The sequence below is a fragment of the Orycteropus afer genome, unplaced genomic scaffold (assembly GCF_000298275.1).
Source record: "Orycteropus afer afer isolate SDZICR_OR568_19922 unplaced genomic scaffold, OryAfe1.0 scaffold00037, whole genome shotgun sequence".
NCBI classification, from domain to species: domain Eukaryota; kingdom Metazoa; phylum Chordata; class Mammalia; order Tubulidentata; family Orycteropodidae; genus Orycteropus; species Orycteropus afer.
Window position 1 is genome coordinate 10,468,418 of NW_006921624.1, and position 17,959 is coordinate 10,486,376.

The following is a 17,959-nucleotide window of genomic DNA, read 5'->3' on the forward strand; positions in this document are numbered from 1 at the left end:
GCTTCTGAAAAGTGAATGGGAATGTCACCATAAATCTGTCACCCACCCTCACACTGGTGTCACCAAACCCAGGGAAAACATTAGCTCTTGTAAATGGTCAGTGACCAAAAATGAAATAAAAAGACATAAAGGGAAGGAAGGAAAGAAGAAAGGAAGGAAGGAAGGGAATTTGTCCCTCAAATGAGGAGGCAGTGTGGCAGGGGAGAAAAAACAGGGTTCTCCACTCAGTCTGGTGATGGAATCCTACCTCTTAACCCTGGATGAATTGGGAGATTACAGGCGGTCTCATATCCCTCATCTGGAAGAAGAGGCTTCACACAGGTTCACAATGAACAAAAATGGCGCAGGGCATATCACCAGATGGGTCTTTATATATGGCAATGGTTACTGATACAACACCCCACCCCAAATACACACACACACAGACACTGAGAAAAGTAACAGTTAATGTGCACCAAGTAAACCATCATGCAAGGCACAGCTCAACCTGGACAGCACTCAGTCCCCATGGTATCCTGTGATAATGATTTTCAGTCAGGATTTTTGGTAACAACCAACAGAAACCAATTTTGGGTAATTTAAATGAAAAACAAAACAGAACTATTTAAAGAATGTTGAGTCCTTATGGAAGAATCTCTGGGAGGACTAGAGAGCCAGTCTTCAATGCTCCGAAGTCAAAATCCAAGCCCACAGTGAGGCCCAAAGACTGAGCGCAGCCATCACAGAGCTGCCACTGAGCATAGCCATTTCAGCACTGGTGCTAGTTGCCGTCACTGGTACTTTGGAAACTGGCATGAATTGTGGCTACTTCCACCATATTCATCAAAATGATGATTCAAAATCTTGGGCCTACATAACTGACTTTTTGTGTGTGGTGGGCGAGACAGGGGTAGGGAAGTATTGTAAGTCTTTGGTCCACATTCCAGCTACAAGGGATACTGGGAAAAAGCATCTTCCACTGATGGGTTCTAGGATTTTTACCATTTTCTGAATGAAAACACTGAAGCCTAGCCAAGGCAGTATGTCTAACTAAGTGATGGTATGAACCCAAATCATTCTCACTCAAGCCTGTTCTCTTGGCTGCTATCTTGACCCCTGTCTTGACAAATGTAATGAGTAGAACAATGTCCACCTCAGCAAAGCCTCCCACACACCAACCCCATTTCTCTGACTCATTAAAGCTGGGTCTCCTGGGAGCTGAACGTTCACCGTCTATTTTTCAGCAGCTCCATTCAGAGGAAGACAGTTTTCCAGACTCAAGAGTCATAAGATTTGTCCTTGGAATGTAGCCCTGGAAGACAGGAGCTCTGGATTGGCCCCTTTCATCCTGGAATGTTGTGTGTCTGTGAATTTCTATAATATGATTCTAAATGGTCAGTGTGGGGCATAGTTGAGGTCCTTTCTCTAAAACAAGGCCCCAACTCAATATGGTAAGGTAACAAAGAACCTTCCCTGGACACTGTCCACGTCCCTGAGAGTTTTGCATTCCTTACATATTTTCCATTACATTAATTATTGTTTAACAATATGCTCCTCACTACCAAAGCTCTCCAAGACCAAGATCTATCTTTTCTTCTGCAGGTAGCTTACCACACAGGAGTACCTGGGTGGTACAGAAAGTTAGTAAGCTTAGTTGCTAACAGAAAGGTCGGCAGTTCAAAGCTACCCAGAGTTGTCTCGGAACAAAGCCCTGGCGATCTACTTCCAAAAATCAGAGCCAACCATATGGAGCACTTCTTTACTCTGACATGCTTGGTGTTGCCATAAGTCCAAGTTGACTCAATGGCACCTGTTACCAGAGTGAGCTCTGCAGTCACACTCTGTGGGTTTAAATCTCAGCTCTACCACTTAACTGTATATCCTTAGTTAAACTCCCTGGACTCAATGTCTTCTTTTGTAAAAGCAGGATAATAACAGAATACTGTGAGAATGACAGTTCATAAATGTGCTTGGCATAGAACAGGTGTTCAATGAATATCATCACCAGCATCATCACCACAACACTTAGAAGCTACTGCAGACTAACAGTATAGACAATGGCTCTATGAGAGTCCAGTCTCATCCTCTTGGTTACTCTATCCCTTCACTTTTTTCTTCTTACATAATTCTGTTCACAAAGTTCGAAATCCACTGATCTAGTTCAAACTGGTCATTTTTCAGAAGAAAAAGACTAAAGCATATGAGGGTTGTGAGGTCCAAAGCAAGCTTGGGCTGAACCAACAGAATGTCCCAGTCCCCACCACTCTATGCTAGAAGTTCAGTTCTTTTCCTAAGAAACGGTGACCTATGCCATAATCTTCACCTCCTCTCTGCATCCAGCTTCAAACGACCCAAAGCATCAGACATTCCCAATCCATGGCTCAGGAGGTAGCAAACTTCTTCCATAAAGGGCCAGAAAGTAAATATTTAAGCTATGTAGGCCATACGGTCTCCGCTTAGCACAAAAGAAACCATAGATCGATCATATATAAAAATGAGTGTCCCAATAAAATTTCATTTACAAAATAGGCAGTAGGCAGTGGATCAGGGACAATGAACTTCTACCTCTAAGAAGCTTCTTTATTTTTGATTACTGTTGCACAATTGTGAAGCCACATAGAACATGGATGTCAGGCCCTTTTCAGTCTTCTTGTCTCTTTTCAAGTCTCCACGTCCTACCTTCCTCTCAGAAACACTTAAGTTAATGCTTATCTTGCTGCCTTAATTCTAGTGAAACAGAGAGATATTTTCCTCTATGGTCTGAGAGTAAGAGTGGGTTTTGTGAGGATGACAGTAACCACAAAGATTTGGTTCCAGTACAGCCCATGATTATAATAGTCATACATATCACCTTGGAACCCTCACAACTGAGGGCTCTTAGAGGCCACCTAACTCAATTGTTTCAATTTACAGGAAGTAAAACCGAGGCTCAGATTAGGGAACCCACTTGGCCTACTGTATGTTGCAAGTTCTTGGTAGAGTTGGGATAACAGCCTGGTTTTCTTTACTTTAGCCCAAGGTTTTTTCCCTGTATCAGTAGAGTAATATCAAGCTTCTCCTTTGAATCATACCCAAATCTACATCTTCTGCCTTTTAAATCCCAAGGCCCTGCCTTGTTCTTCTCGTCTGGGTGTCTTCCTTCCTTCCATCCACACCTGTTTACTGAACATCTCTACTGTGTTACTCAGTCCTTGCTTGGTGCCATGCCACACAGTAGGTGCTCCACACGTGTTGAGAAGTACTAAAAGGTAAATCATGTATGGCCTTAACGCTTATGGAGCCCATGATCTCCCAGGCAAAAGAAAGGTCTTAAACACACCTTGTAATGCACTGCAGATGTGAGGACGTGACGACTGCTTCTCCCTTTAGTCCTTCTAGAAAGTTGCCTTTCAGTGAGAAATCTTCCCACCAATGTTTTTCATCCCGTTTCCCCTCTGTAGCTGTCCCTTCCTTCTTCAGATAGAGCACCTCTGTCTTTTGTACTTGCAAATGAATTGTGATTAGTTTTCACCTCCAGCCCAAGGGATTAGCTGAGGGACCTTTGATCTTCAGGTATCGATTTGCATCTTAAAGGAAGTATGAGCTCATCTGGGCCAGCTCAAAATTCCATCCCTGCCCCCCAGCCCCTGTCGGTTTACCAGCCCCGGCTGGCCCCAGCCTCCCCGCCAGCCTCCCAAGTGGGGCTGAAACAACAAGATCAGCCCGACACTGAGAGAAGGAAGAGGAAAACCAATCTCCCTTCTGACTCGCTAAAGGTGGGAAAAGGACATTTGCTTTCTGAAAACAGGCTAGTCTATTAGTCTCCTCCCTCAACTGATGAGATTGACCAAAGGTTCTGAGTTGGCTGAAGGAACCACAGTGCTAGGTTCCTGGGTCCTAAAGAGAGGTTGTATGGCAAAATAGACTGAGCACACACTTGAGAATCAGACAAAATCAGGTTCAAATCCCTCTTCTGTTTCCTATCACTTCTGACCTGGGTGACTCAGAGAATGTTTTATAATCTCTCTGGCTTTTGACTTTTTCACCTCTAAATGGGAGCTCAGTGGGGTAGTACCTAAGGCATTTGACTGTTAACCAGAAGGCTGGTGGTTTAAACCCACCAGCCACTCCTCCAAAGGAAGATCGGGCAATCTTCTTGCATAGAGATATCACCTCAGAAACCCAAGAAGGGGTCACTATGAGTCAGAAATGACTTGACGTCAGTGAGTTAGTTTTAAAGTGAGAATGAAACCTTAAAAATCTACGCGAATGTTTATCCTGGATAGATGGTATGAGGATAAAGGTTGATCAAAAAAGTTACCTGTTTCGAGTACCATCATTTTGAGAATATAAACTCCATGAGGGTGGAGGTCTCTGCTGTTTGTTTTGTTTTGTTTTATTCCCTGGTGTCTAAAGTAGTGCATGGTACATAGAAGGCACTCAGTGAATATTTGTGGGATAAAGGAGTGAATTATTTTATCATAATTATTGTTATTGTTATGGCAGTGGGGGTAAGGGTGGGGTGGATTGGTATTGTGGGTTCCTGGATGGTACAAATGGTTCAAGTGCACAGCTACTAACAGAAAGATTGATGGTTCAAGTCCACCCAGAAGGGTGTCAGAGGAAAGGCCTGGCAACCTACTTTTGAAAAATCAGCCACTGAAAACTCTATGGGGCTCAGCTCTACTCTGACACACATGGGACTGCCAGGAGTCAGAATCAATTCCAGGACCACTGGTTACTAGTTATTGTTATTGTAATTGATCAACTGTCCACTTCTCCACATAGACCCAGAGAAGTGACAAAGACTTACCAACGCAATTGAAGGAAACTTCCTGTCGGCAAAAAAGGGAGCAACCATCGCCATTGAGCTTATTCATGTCATCGCATTCTTCACCTTGGTCTCTGCAGAACAGATACAGAGGAAAGAATTGTTGGGTGTGTTTCAAATGTACCTGGACCCGGAAAAGCCCTTCACTGTGCCAGGAACCAGGAACTCTGGTAGGGTAGTGCCTAAGGCACTTGACTGCTAACCAGAAGGCTGGAGGTTCAAACCCAGCAGCCACTCCTCGGAAGGAAGATGGGGCAATCTACTTCTGTAGAGATACTGCCTCGAAAACCCAAGGAGGGGTCGCTATGAGTCAGATGCGACTTGACGGCACTGAGTTTGGGTTTGTTTTTTTTATAACATAAAAGCTGTCCCTTCACTATTCCATCCCTTAACATCTTCCTTCTACCCCACTTCCGAATCCCTCAACACACTTGAAATAAAGTTCACACCCTCAAGTTTAATCATCTTTTTCTTGGAAAGTTTTGCCAACTTTGTTGGGGGTGTTATTTCATGGTGTCAAGAACTCCAAGGCCTTTGGGATTATGCTGCTAAGAATTAAAAATGCCCCCTCTTGTTTTCATTGGAATTATTTCCATCATTGAAGGTTGATTGGGGAACTCTGGTGGTACAGTGGTTAAAGCCTTTGGCTGTTATCAAAAGGTCTGCAGTTCCAACCCCGGCCTCTCCATGGGAGAAAGATGAGACAGCCTGCTTCTCTAGAAACGTACAGCCTTGGAAACCCTATGGGGCAGTTCTACTTTGCCTATGGGTTCTCTATGAGTCAGAATCAAATTGATGGCAGTGGGTTTGTTTTTGAGATTTGAGGATGATTTTGCAGGGATTGGGATGGGCAGATAATGAGCAATGCTCTCTGAATGGACCTAGAAGAGAAGGGTAGACTGCTACTTTCTAGAAAATCCTCAGTCTTTCAGAAACAAAAAACCGTGCTCCAATCTAGCTGTATGATCTTGGGTAAGTCCCCTGATCTCTCTACCTGAGCTAATACAGTAACCATTAGCCACACTGATTCTTTAAATTTAGATTAACTAAAATGAAATATGGGAGCTGTGGTAGCATAGTGGCTAAGACACTTGCCTGCTAACCAGACGGCTGGCGGTTCAAACCCACCAGCCACTCCTCGGAAGGAAGGTTGGGCAATCCTACTTCCGTAGTGATACTGCCTCGGAAACCCAAGGAGGGGTCGCTATGAGTCGGGTTTGACTCGACGGCACATAACAACAACAACAACAACAAAATGAAATATAACTAAAAATTCATTTCCTCAGTCACACATGTCACATTTCAAGTGCTCAAGAGCCACACGCAACTAGTGTCTTACTGTATTGGACTGCAGAGAATACATTTCCATCATTGCAGAAAAAGCCATTGGATGGTGGCATTCTATGTGCTAAGCCTCAATTTCCTTACCAGTTAAAATGGAGACAATTATATCCATTCCTTGGGATTGGTGCAAGAATGTAATGTAACTTAAAGTAGCAGTTGTGCTGTGTAGCACACAGTAGTTGCTCAGAGAATCACAGTTCCCATTCCTGCCTTGTCCTTGGAGGTCCCTATAGAGTGTGTGGCAGCTGTCCCTACTTCCCTGGAGACCAGCTGGGACCTGTTATAGTATGGAAGAGGCCTCAGACTTTTCCTTTCACTCAGGCAATTAACACAGAGGGGAATGTTTGTTGCTTTTAGGAGGTGTCAGAGTAACAGGATAGTGCCTTCCAATTTATCTTTAAGATGACTAGGACATTGCATTGATCTCCAAAGAGCTGTCCCTGTCTGCAAACCCTTGAGCAAAGAAGCCCATTTTCTAAGCTGGGTCCGGTGGATCATGTAGGCAGGAAACTGGTTGTGCTTTTTAGACATTTCATGAGTTATCTGGAGAAATACTTCTTCTTCTTCTTTTTCCTTTTTTAACCTGGGCTGCTTTTCATAAACCACAAAGAACAGTTCCAACCCGCCTTCCCTCACCACCCAAACAGTATGCTCTATTGGTTTAAGCAAAGCATTAGGGTCACCACAAATATCTTCTAGACATGACCAATCTCATATTAGATAGAAAGTTTTTGAGAAACCTTCTTTGACCTCCCAGGATGGAGTGGGTGGCTGTTTTCTCTGTGTCCACAGACACTATGCTCCATCTATCACAGCACCTGTCAAACTGACCAATTTGCCTGTTACTTGAGAGTCCCCTACACCGAGCTGTGAGATGCCAGAGGCAGTGACAGAGTCTTAGTCATTTTAGCCTCATAGTGCCTGGCCCAGGGCCTGGAACATTGACGACACCACAAAGCAGCCACATCTTCCCGTCTCAGTTTTGCAGGTTTATCAAGTAAAATGGTACAACAGTGTTGAATCCAGATGAAAACCTGAACCCTGGGTCCACATCTTGGTTCTATTACTTTCTGCGTGTATAATCTTGAGAAACATTCTTTAATTTCTTTGTGCATTAGTTATCCTTTCTGTAAAGGATGGTCATAAGGTCTACCTCATCAGAATGTTGAGAACATTCAAGGAGAAAATAATTTAGCACAGTGCCTCATACATAGTAGAGGCTCAAGAAATGTTTCTCATTATTATTGAGTTTCTAGGTGGAGCAAAATGTTAAGTACTGGATTACTAACCAAAAGTTTGGTGGTTTGAACCCACACAGAGACACCTCAGAAGAAAAAGCTGGAGATCTGCTTCCAGCTCCATGAAAACTCTATGGAGCACAGGCCTACACTACAACACATGGGGTCATCACTGGTCAAAATCAACTTGATAGCAACTACTTTGACTTTTTATTTTGCTTTGTATCATTATGATAATATTCACCCAGGTCTGCAAATTCCTCATCCAGTGCTTTCATCTTACACTATGTATGAAACTGGGAGTATCTACTGCTCTCTGTAGATTATCCATGATTGAGCACCCATCAATCAGCAGCCTCACTGGGGGCTGAGTCCTTCCGTATTTCCTTGTAAATGCCATTACATTTATCATAAATTGTTGTTGTTGTTGTTGTTATGTGCCCTCGAGTTGGACTCGACTAATAGCGACCCCTCCTTGGGTTTCCAAGGCAGTATCACTACAGAAGTAGATTGCCCCATCTTCCTTCCGAGGAGTGGCTGGTCGGTTTGAACTGCCAGCCTTCTGGTTAGCAGTCAAGTGCCTTTAGCCACTAAGCTACCAGAGCTCCCAATCATAAATATCATAAATTAGTATGCATCATACCATGAAAAGTCCTATTACCTAGGATGACATCTCTCCTTTTCCCCAAAGTATTCTACTGTTCCCCTTAGGGAAATGTCCATAATCTACATTCAGTCTTCTACAAAGTGTATCAACAAGTATTTGACACCTACAAGTAACTTAAAAGGTATTTGATGTATATGCAGAATACCAATTTTAGGTAAAAATATGGAAAAAGCTTCATTAAATTAAGAATACTACTTAAAATTAATAATAATGATAGTAGTAATTTTAGTTCATTGAGAAGAAAGGTATCATTTCCATTGCTTTACCAATGCATGTATATTTGGTTCCAAGATGATGGACTGGGTTATAAATTAGGTCTGGTGCATTTCCTTTCTTCACTTTTTATGCTAAATTAGGAAATACCAAATCACCGTTATGGGCTGCCTGAAATGACTGCCAGTGTTTCCTGGATATGCTGGATGCTCAGATCAATCTTGGACCCACTAATTACAAGGCACTGTACCCCTAGAGGTCTCTGTGCTCAGTTGTTCAATCAGACCATAACTGCATCAAACTAAATTTGATGATTTAACAGGAGAGAGAACAGCCCCTTTCTTGATTCAGATTGGAAACATCTTCATGTTCTGTTGCTGCCATTTGGATGTGGATTTTAAATACAAACAACAGTACATCATTGATTTCATTCTCTGACAAGTGAGGATATTTATCCTGTATGCTTGAAGAGTCCAATTGTTGGCAATTAGGTGATTTGCACGATACTCTAGCACTTAAAATTCTTGTATTATATTCTCAATATTAAAATCTTGACAACTCAGCTTTGAAATTATTGATGCGGGATATTTAAAACATGAAATATATCCACACGGTACACCATGTGAACAGGCCACTTGAAATTATGAAAATAATCATTTCTGGGCTTGCTAATGTTAATTTTTTTTAAGAAGTCATATTTTGTTTTAAAAAGCTTGAATTAGTACCTTCCCTGAGTGGGAGCAGACTATAGACTAGAGTAGCAGAGTTCTGCACAGACTGTTAATCTTTTTGTACAGTAAGTTGGCAAAAGGTAACTTACTGGCTGTCATCTGATCATATTTGTAATGTTTGCTATTTCTCTCAATGTTGATTCATGATCAGAAAGCACACTACTAGCTGATAAATGACATGTGTGAGGATGGGTATTCATGTACAAACTACTTTTACCTACACAATGACCTCATCCTTGCTATACAGCTAGATGGACTTTTGATCTCAAAGCAGAGGTTTCTACATTACAGCTCACAAAATCATCAGTAATAAATCAAATTGCATTTCACCTGTAGCATTAGTGTCACTGATGAACAGAAAAGTCATCAAGGATTTCTCCTTCATACATGTACTTTTCATACATGTGCTTCATACATGTATTGAATTGATTACATCTTGCACATCAGTGCTTTTGTCCAATTGTAAAGCAAACACTCTCTTTACACACCCCTCCCACTCCAGAAAGGGTAATTATAATGCCATACTGCAAAAATATTGTGACACCCAACAAGTGCCATTTCATGAAGGAATTTTGCCAATAGCTTGTTTTTTGATCTCCACACATAATACTAAGTTTGTTGATAATTTTACAAGTCTCTAAACAATAGTGTGACTTGCAACTACTTTAAGAAACTTAAGTTTGAATCATGTTACTAGGGCTTTTGGTTCTTTTCTTCACATCTTAAGACAAAACTACCCAATTTTGTTCCAGAAAGCATTTCTTTGTTTATTCTAGAAAAAAAATCTCAAAGGTTTAATTTTTTTTTTTTTTTTTTAATTAAAATGATGCACAAGTTTTGAGGGTTTCTTGCTCCTATTGGGCAGTTAGTTGTCCACCATCTTGCCTTAAGGACAATAAACCAAAACCAAACTCAAAACCATCGAATTGAATCAACTCATAGTGACCCCTCCTTGGGTTTCTGAGGTGGTATCTCTGCGGAAGTAGATTTCCCAGTCTTCCTGCTGAGGAGTGGCTGATGGGTTTGAACCACCAGCCTTCTGGTTAGCAGTCAAATGCCTTAGGCATTATGATGGATGAATTGATAACCCAGTAGAATCCATTTTGTAGACATGCTTCCTCATATTTTCTAACTATAGTATTCCATTTTGGGTGCTTGCATAGAACCTGTACCCTTACTAATTCATTTGCTTCAGTGTATTCACATCTACACTCAATACTCACTCTGGAGTACAGGTTACTATACATGGTTTCAAAATTATAGTGAGTTAGAGTACTTAAATTATTGCTATTTTTATTGAGCTTTGACCTGTTCATAAATTGATGATATAATGTGATATATATACATATCTACCTGGTAGCATAGTGCCTAAAGCATTTCATTGCTAACCAGAAGGCTGGTAGGGTAGTTCAAACCCACCAGCCAGTCCTTGGAAGGAAGGTTGGGCAACCTACTTCCATAGTGGTACTGCCTTGGAAACCCAAGGAGGGGTTGCTAGGAGTCAGATACGACTCGACAGCAGCCAGTAAGTTTGGTAGTATGGTGCCTAAGGCATGACTGCTAATCAGAAGGCTGGTGATTGAAACTCACCAGCCACTCCTTGGAAAGAAGGTTGGGCAATCCTACTTCCGTAGTGATACTGCCTTGGAAACCCAAGGAGGGGTTGCTATGAGTCAGATTCAACTCGACAGCAGTGACTTTGCTTTTTTTTTTTTAAACATATAATGACATTTAACAAATGTAAATGGTAACTAGTAAAGCATATAAAAGGCTAGGGAAGAAAGGACTAACGGCACACATAAAACAACTGAAACCAAAAAACCCACTGCTGTCAAGCTGATTCCTACTCTAGTGACCCTACAGGACAGAGCAGAACTGCCCCATAGGGTTGTCAAGGCTGTGGTCTTTACAGAAGCAGAATGCCTCATCTTTCTCCCATGGACTGGCTGGTGGGTTTGAACTGCTGACCTTTCAATTGGTGGCTGAGTACTTAACGACTGTGTCATCAGGGCTCTTTCAAAACAACTAAGAACAAGACCATAATCATAATAAGAGCATAATAGTAGCTCTACCTAAATCATATATTGTATTAGATACTTGAGAAGTGTACTTATTAAAAATTTTAAAAAGAGAAAAAAAGAAAGAAAAAGAACGATTGCTTTTCTTCTGAGGCCAGCAAAATGCCTGCAGACAAACTGATAGACTGTTGGGGATCACTGGTAGCTCACACTTGGAGAAGAACCACACAGGCTTTTCTGTTCAACATTCTGGCCATCGTTTGCCTAATAAAGCAGCACCCTCCTTCCTTTAGTTATATCTACTTACTTCTGTATAATTCCATCACCACAGTACCCACTTCCATGGATGTAGATGGCAGCAGGTGATGGCTCACTCTCTTCAGTTCCCGAAATGGTGATGACCCGGTACTGGTACACACTGCCAAGTTTCAGATCCCTGGGAAACACGAAAGAAACTATTAGCGATGTAAACACAACATTGAAGCCATAAGAGGAGGGAGAGAATGGAGAATCGATCCCCTTGAGTATATTCCATCAGTCTTGTTCCATTTTGAAATCCTATTTCTGTACACATGGTGATCTCCTCACTCTCTGTCACTTGCTCTTCCCTTTGTCCCTCACTCTTGAATAAAATAATAATAATAACATCCATTAATTGTATGCACAATGAATGTCAAGCCCTGAGCTAATAAGCACCTTACATGCACTTTTCCACTTGAGAATAAAAGCAACCCTACATGTACACTGGTGTGTTCTTTCTATTTTACAGATGAGTAATCAGAGGTGTAGGGAGGTTAAGCAATGTATTTACAATCATATGTTATTAAATACTATACTCTGCCTCCTTATTCCTTATCTTAAAAGGAGTCCCTGGGTGGTACAAGCCATTAAGGGCTCAACTACCAGCTGAAAGACTGGTAGTTCTAACCCACCCAGAAGGGCGTCAGAAGGCAGGCTCCTATGATCTGCTTCTGAAAACTCACTGCCTTGAAAATACAGAGCAGTTCTATTCTGCACACAGGAGGTCGCCAACAACCACAACAATCCTTATCTCAGACATCTAAATATCCTCATCTCTTGCAAAGTAGAATCTTGTCTTGGAATTGCAACTGCAGTGGCTGATTCCTGCCAGATTTCCAGCTCACCTCGCTTGGATTTCTCCTCTGCACTCAAGACCTTCTAGTGAGAGGCCTGATCTGACTTCCGAATACTAAACCTTACTCCGGGTTAATCTCTTCCCCTTGGTTAGTCCCTCTCACCTACCTGCTTGAACTTATACTGCCACCAAGCAAATCTAGTTTTCATCAATTGTCCTCCAAGGTAAAGATATATTTATGTCAGTTCCACATGGCCATATCATCCCACTTTTTACTTTTGATCATTTTCAAAGACAAATATTAGTCCTCTTTCATCTCCCCCACGTCAATTATTTATTTTGTAATAATAAAAATCCATGGGGTAAAAAACACACACACATAAAGTGATAATGAAGGGAATTCCTATCAGATTCCAGAGTTGGGGGGATTTCATAAACAAAAGCACGATGTGAAAAGAAAAAAAAAATCTCAAGTTCTTTTGCCCATCTGTTATTGCAGCTGCTGTGAGGGCTGGGGCTATTTGGATAAGGCCCACAAGATAACAGGTGCAGGGGCAATGGACAGAGACTGTCCCATGGCTCTCAACACAACAATGAGTTGGAGTTTATAAGCACTGAAGGGTTCTGGTGAGGAACACAGCCTGCCTGCGAATGTTGCGGTTACCATTCCAAAGGGAGTTTCTTTTAGCAGCACTGTAGCAGCTAGTAACAATGTAGGTAGACCAGAAGCCCTAGAGGATGGATTCCTTCACTGCCTTTCTAAGTAGGTGGCTAATGCATAACAATCTTTGGACAGTGCATGTATGCATAATAGCTACCCTGTAAACTTCTGGAATGCCAATTTGTTGATAGGCGCCCCCCTTCTTTTTAGCTTATTGACTGTTTCATCCAACTTTTGATTAATGAATGTATACTTTTTCATCATGATAGTACATCTAAAATTAGAAAATTTTGAGAAGAGTAGTTTTCAAGGGGGAATATGAAGGTACAAGATAAATATGACATGCAATCTATTGTACATTCATTTTGCTCTAAAATATGGGGACTTGTTTGATATTAAACAAATATGGCCATGCTATGGAACAAAATGTGAAATTTACATCAGGCTACCTCTGAAGCCACTGAGGTTATATAGTTACTGTCTGGAGAATATAGGTCACTTCTGTGGAGAAGTGTGAGAGGGTAAAAGGTAATTTCTCTACATTGTGTTTTTCTTTTAAAGTGGATGTCACAAACAATTTATGACTGATAATATTTAAGGTGCTTTGTTAAATTTGTGAATGTTTGTCTCCTCCCTTTACTTTGCTCTTGAATCCTCCCTTTTCTTCTCCTCCTTCTTCTCCATAAACATCAACTTTGGGCAAGCAAATATGTTTTTCAGTCCTACCTTCATTGCTTACTGGCTGGAAACATGTGGACAGGTGCTTTATGTCTCTGCACCTATTTCATAAACCATGTCTCCCAGCATTTTCTTGCAGATTGGTGAGAAAATGTATAAAGCACCTATGTACCCAGCCTATGCTAGTTAATAAATGTCAGACCTTTACTATTACTGTTTAATTATTTATCAATAACCTCACTCACTGTTCTTCATAACAAAAAGGGGTAGAGTGACGGATGGAACCTTGGCTAAGGAAGCCCAAGAAGGGCATCACCATCCATCATGTGTGTCACGGCTTGACAGAATGTCTCTTTTCTATCCTATCATTTGGCTAGAACACTCTCAGTACCTTGAAGCTCACTCTTCCCAGGTGGTCCATTGCAACTTCTAAATATTCTGGATTACAGAACACTTGTCTTCGCCCCAGGGCACAGTCTGGGTCCCAGGAATATCTGTACACTGGTCCTTGTTCTATCCACTAGCATCACATAGAATACATCTGATTGGCAAAGAAACCTTGACAGTACTCCTTAATTCAACTCTTTATGCATGGCTTATGTTAGGAGCTCTGGTGGCACAGTGCCTAAGGCATCTGACTGCTAACCAGAAGGCTGGCGGTTCAAACCCACCAGTCACTCCTTGGAAGGAAGGTTGGGCAATCCTACTTCCGTAGTGATACTGCCTCGGAAGCCTCGGAAACCCAAGGAGGGGACGTTATGAGTCGGGGCGACTCGACGGCAAACAACAACAACATCACTATCTCACAGAAGCCTGATAACACCTTCATGCAGCGGGAGCTGTTATCCTAAGTTTTCAGATAGGGAAATAGAGGCTAAAAGTCACTCACTTTATAAAAAGATGGGGAGGAGAAGTAGCATATGCTACTATAAAGATTATGTTTTTCCAGTGAAGAATTCCTATGATACAAATACATTTTCTGTAGGTTAAAGTGAAAAATAATGATAAACATTGGTTCTTTTCACAAGAACTGAGGTAGAATAGAATATTTTGAGAAGGATGAGCTAGTAGCTTTGTGTAGGCTTTGCAAAAGGTTAGGACCTATTTCATGGTTGGTCTGAAAGTAGGACATTTATGTTAAGTTGTTCATTTCAGCTGCTCCTAAAACCATCTGGAAAGTCTTACTTACTCTGTCACTCGAACTCCTTCCCCTCCTGTGCCTCCCACATCCAGGCAGACACTAAGCCCTGTCAGGCCTCCCTACCCTAGCCTCCCATGTCAACCCTTCTGCATCCTGCTACCCCCGATTTTTTTCCTACCCAAATACATTTTATTCAACTGAACTCCTCGCATATCTTTCCTTTATCTTTACTGTTAAATTTTAATTAAGATACTGAAGTCGTATAAGTAAGGAGAGCAAAAGGAGTGACAGACAATTTACAAAAATATTTGGAGGCTGTTAACTCTATTGAATACCATGGGGTACCTTTGATGACTGACACGTCTTCTAGCTCGTCCTCCTGCTCTAGGATCTCCTTTTTCAGTCTCGCTAACACCATCAGAATATTCTTAGACCCACCATCACTCTCTAGCTAAGAATCTTCTCATTTAGAGCAGTGATGAGAGCATATTACCAAACTGAAACTTCCCATTATTTCTTGTTTGGAAAGAGAATTTAGCACTTTATCTGAGATGTGGTTATTTTAGCCAATTCTGATTTCTTTCACAAAATTTTGTATTTCACTGAAATTTTTCTTTTTCTTTCTTTCTTTTCTTTAAAACCACTTACTTCTAGTATTTAATCACTAATTCTTCCAACTGCATATCAGATTATTTTTATGTTTCTAGCTATGAAAGTTTAAATTTCACCATGGAAAAATCTACAGTCAGGAAACACAAGTTGTTTTAAGCTCTACCACTGACTCACTTATCATGAACAAACCATCTTTTCCACAAATGTCTCAAATGACCTATCTGTTTCAGCTTTGCATTTTTGACAATTAGAAACAGGAATGTTGACATTTCAAATTGATATGGTTCCTTTGTATTCCTTCTCAGAAATTTCATATTGATGCTAAGTGCATATCAAGTCTGGAGGACAATTTTTATTTATTTTATTTTTAAAGTTTTTATTGTGATTTGGGTGAAGTTTACAGAGCAAATTGGTCTTCCATTCAACAGTTCATATACATTTCGATTCATGACATTGACTGCAATCCCTACAATGTAAAAGTACTTTTCCCACTTCCTTCCTATGTTTACCATCCATCTGTCCTCCTTTCTTATCCCTGCCAGTCTTCTGAGCTTTGTCCCTGGGCAAATGCTGCACTTTTGATCTCCTATGGCTGGAGATTATTCCAAGGAGTGGGTAGCTCCCTGGTGTTATTGTTCACCTTATAGGTCTCTTTTAAACTTGGGACAATAATAATTTCAGGGTAACCTCTATTAAAATCCCCACCAAAATAGAACAGAAGAAAATCATAAAGATTTAGTAAACACTGAAACAACTATAAAGATTACATTTTTCCAGTGAAGAATTCCTGTGATACAAGTACATTTTCTGCAGGTTAAAGTAAAAAACAAAGGAAATGGTAAGAAAATCCATAAACAAAATGCGCTCAGCACACACAAAAAAATATGGAACAAAGAAATCATCAGCACCACACACACACAAAATTCTAAAAAAAAAATGTCAGCATTAAATACACACCTATCAGTAATTACACTGGACGTAAATGAATTAAATGCACCAGTCAAGAGATAAGAAATGGATAAGAAAACATGGCTCATCAATCTACTGTCCTACTGTCTACAAGAGATATACCTTAGGCACAAAGACAAAAAGAAGCTAAAAATCAAAAGATGGAAAAGCATGTATCAAGCAAATGGCAACTCCCCCCCCCCAAAAAAAAAAGAACAACCAGGAGTGGTGATATTAATTAATTAATCAAATAGACAAAGAAGGATATTCTTTAATGACTAAAGGGACAATTCAACAAGAGGACATAACCAAAATAAATATTTATTTCCTCAATAAAGGAGTCCCAAAATACATAAACCAAACTTTAACAGAATTGAAAAGAGAAATAGACAACTCTACGATACTAGTAAGAGACTTCAATACACCGTTTTCAATGAAGGACAGAACAACTAGAAAGAAACCTAAAAAAGATAAAGAAGATCTAAACAACACAATCAACTAACATGACATCATAGATGTATATAGAATATTCCACGCAACAACAGCACAATCTGCATTTTTTTCCAGCACACATGTAACATTCTCTAGAATAAACCATATGTTGGGCCACAAAGCAAGCCTCCATAATTTTAAAACATGGAAATGTTACAAAGCATCTTCTCAGATCATAATGGAGCACAGCCTTATGCTAAAATGTAGTTACCCACTGTCGAGTCAATTCCAACACATTGTGACCCTGTTGGACACAGCAGAACTTCCCTACAGGGTTTCCAAGGCTGTGAATTTTCATGGAAGCAGACTTTCTCTTATGAAGCCTGTGGCTGGCACGAACCAATGTGCCACAAGAACTCCTTAAAATATAATTACACATGAGAAAGTCATTATCTTAAAAATACTAATAGACACATAGGGAGGCTGAACATCTTATGACTTAATTTTTAGCAAAAATATTCATTTCTTAAAATGTTGATATGAAGTTAATATCATATTAGGTCAATTAAAACCTATCTGAAATCTGTAGGCAAGTCACTTCCCCCCCCCTGTTTTTTCCTCTCTCAGTTTTCCTGTCTTTTAATTAGGATGTATGATTCTTGCCCTAGACCTATATGAAGATAAAATGAGAAATGTGAAATTACTTTAAGAAGAAAAAGGGAGTACAACCTTCAATGTACTATGCAAAGATCACATTTTGCTCCCTCCAGGAAACCCTCACTGAGCCTCTTGATTTTTTGTTATTGATCATCCATTGTCTCCATATCATAACAATCATTTATCATGTCCTATCTCCCCAAATAGTCTGTATAACTAAATTGTGTTATACTTTTGGAAATTCTATCCTCTGGAATAATAATAGCAATCATAATTTCCACTTGGTGCTTGTTATTTATCATATTCCATGTACTATGCTTAGCGCACTATATGTATAATCTCATTTGATTAAAAGAACAGAACCTTAGATAATACCATTATTCTCCTTTTCAGAGGAAGGCTAAGCTCTCTGCCCATTACCACACAGTTTTTGGTCATGGGCAGGGGCTTGAATCAGGTCTAAGTCCATCCCAAGTCAATGTTTTCCAGAGGTAGAAGGCACCAGCTGTAATGAACTGACAAGGACAGCAGACAAGTCAAAAGAGCTAATTTTAAACAAAGTAGAGTTTGCATGCAAAGATCAATTGGAAAAATCTACAGTCAGGAAACACAAGTTGTTTTAAGCTCTACCACTGACTCACTTATCATGAACAAACCATTTTCTCTCTCTGACCATTAGTTTCTTCTTTTATGAAATGGGAATCTGGGAAGGATATAATGATCAGCCCTGTAAT

General features: G+C 40.4%; 1 protein-coding gene across 1 annotated transcript in view; it reads right to left on the minus strand.

Moving 5' to 3' along the window:
* The window catches only part of PAPPA (pappalysin 1), a 298,174-nt gene that overhangs the window by 137,506 nt on the left and 142,709 nt on the right, over positions 1 to 17,959 (minus strand). Inside the window, exons 8-9 of the mRNA XM_007936757.2 lie at positions 11,308 to 11,436; positions 4,772 to 4,863 (exon numbers count right to left, since the gene is read on the minus strand). Coding sequence (XP_007934948.2) covers positions 4,772 to 4,863; positions 11,308 to 11,436 — 221 coding nt within the window. The remainder of the gene's footprint in view (positions 1 to 4,771; positions 4,864 to 11,307; positions 11,437 to 17,959) is intronic.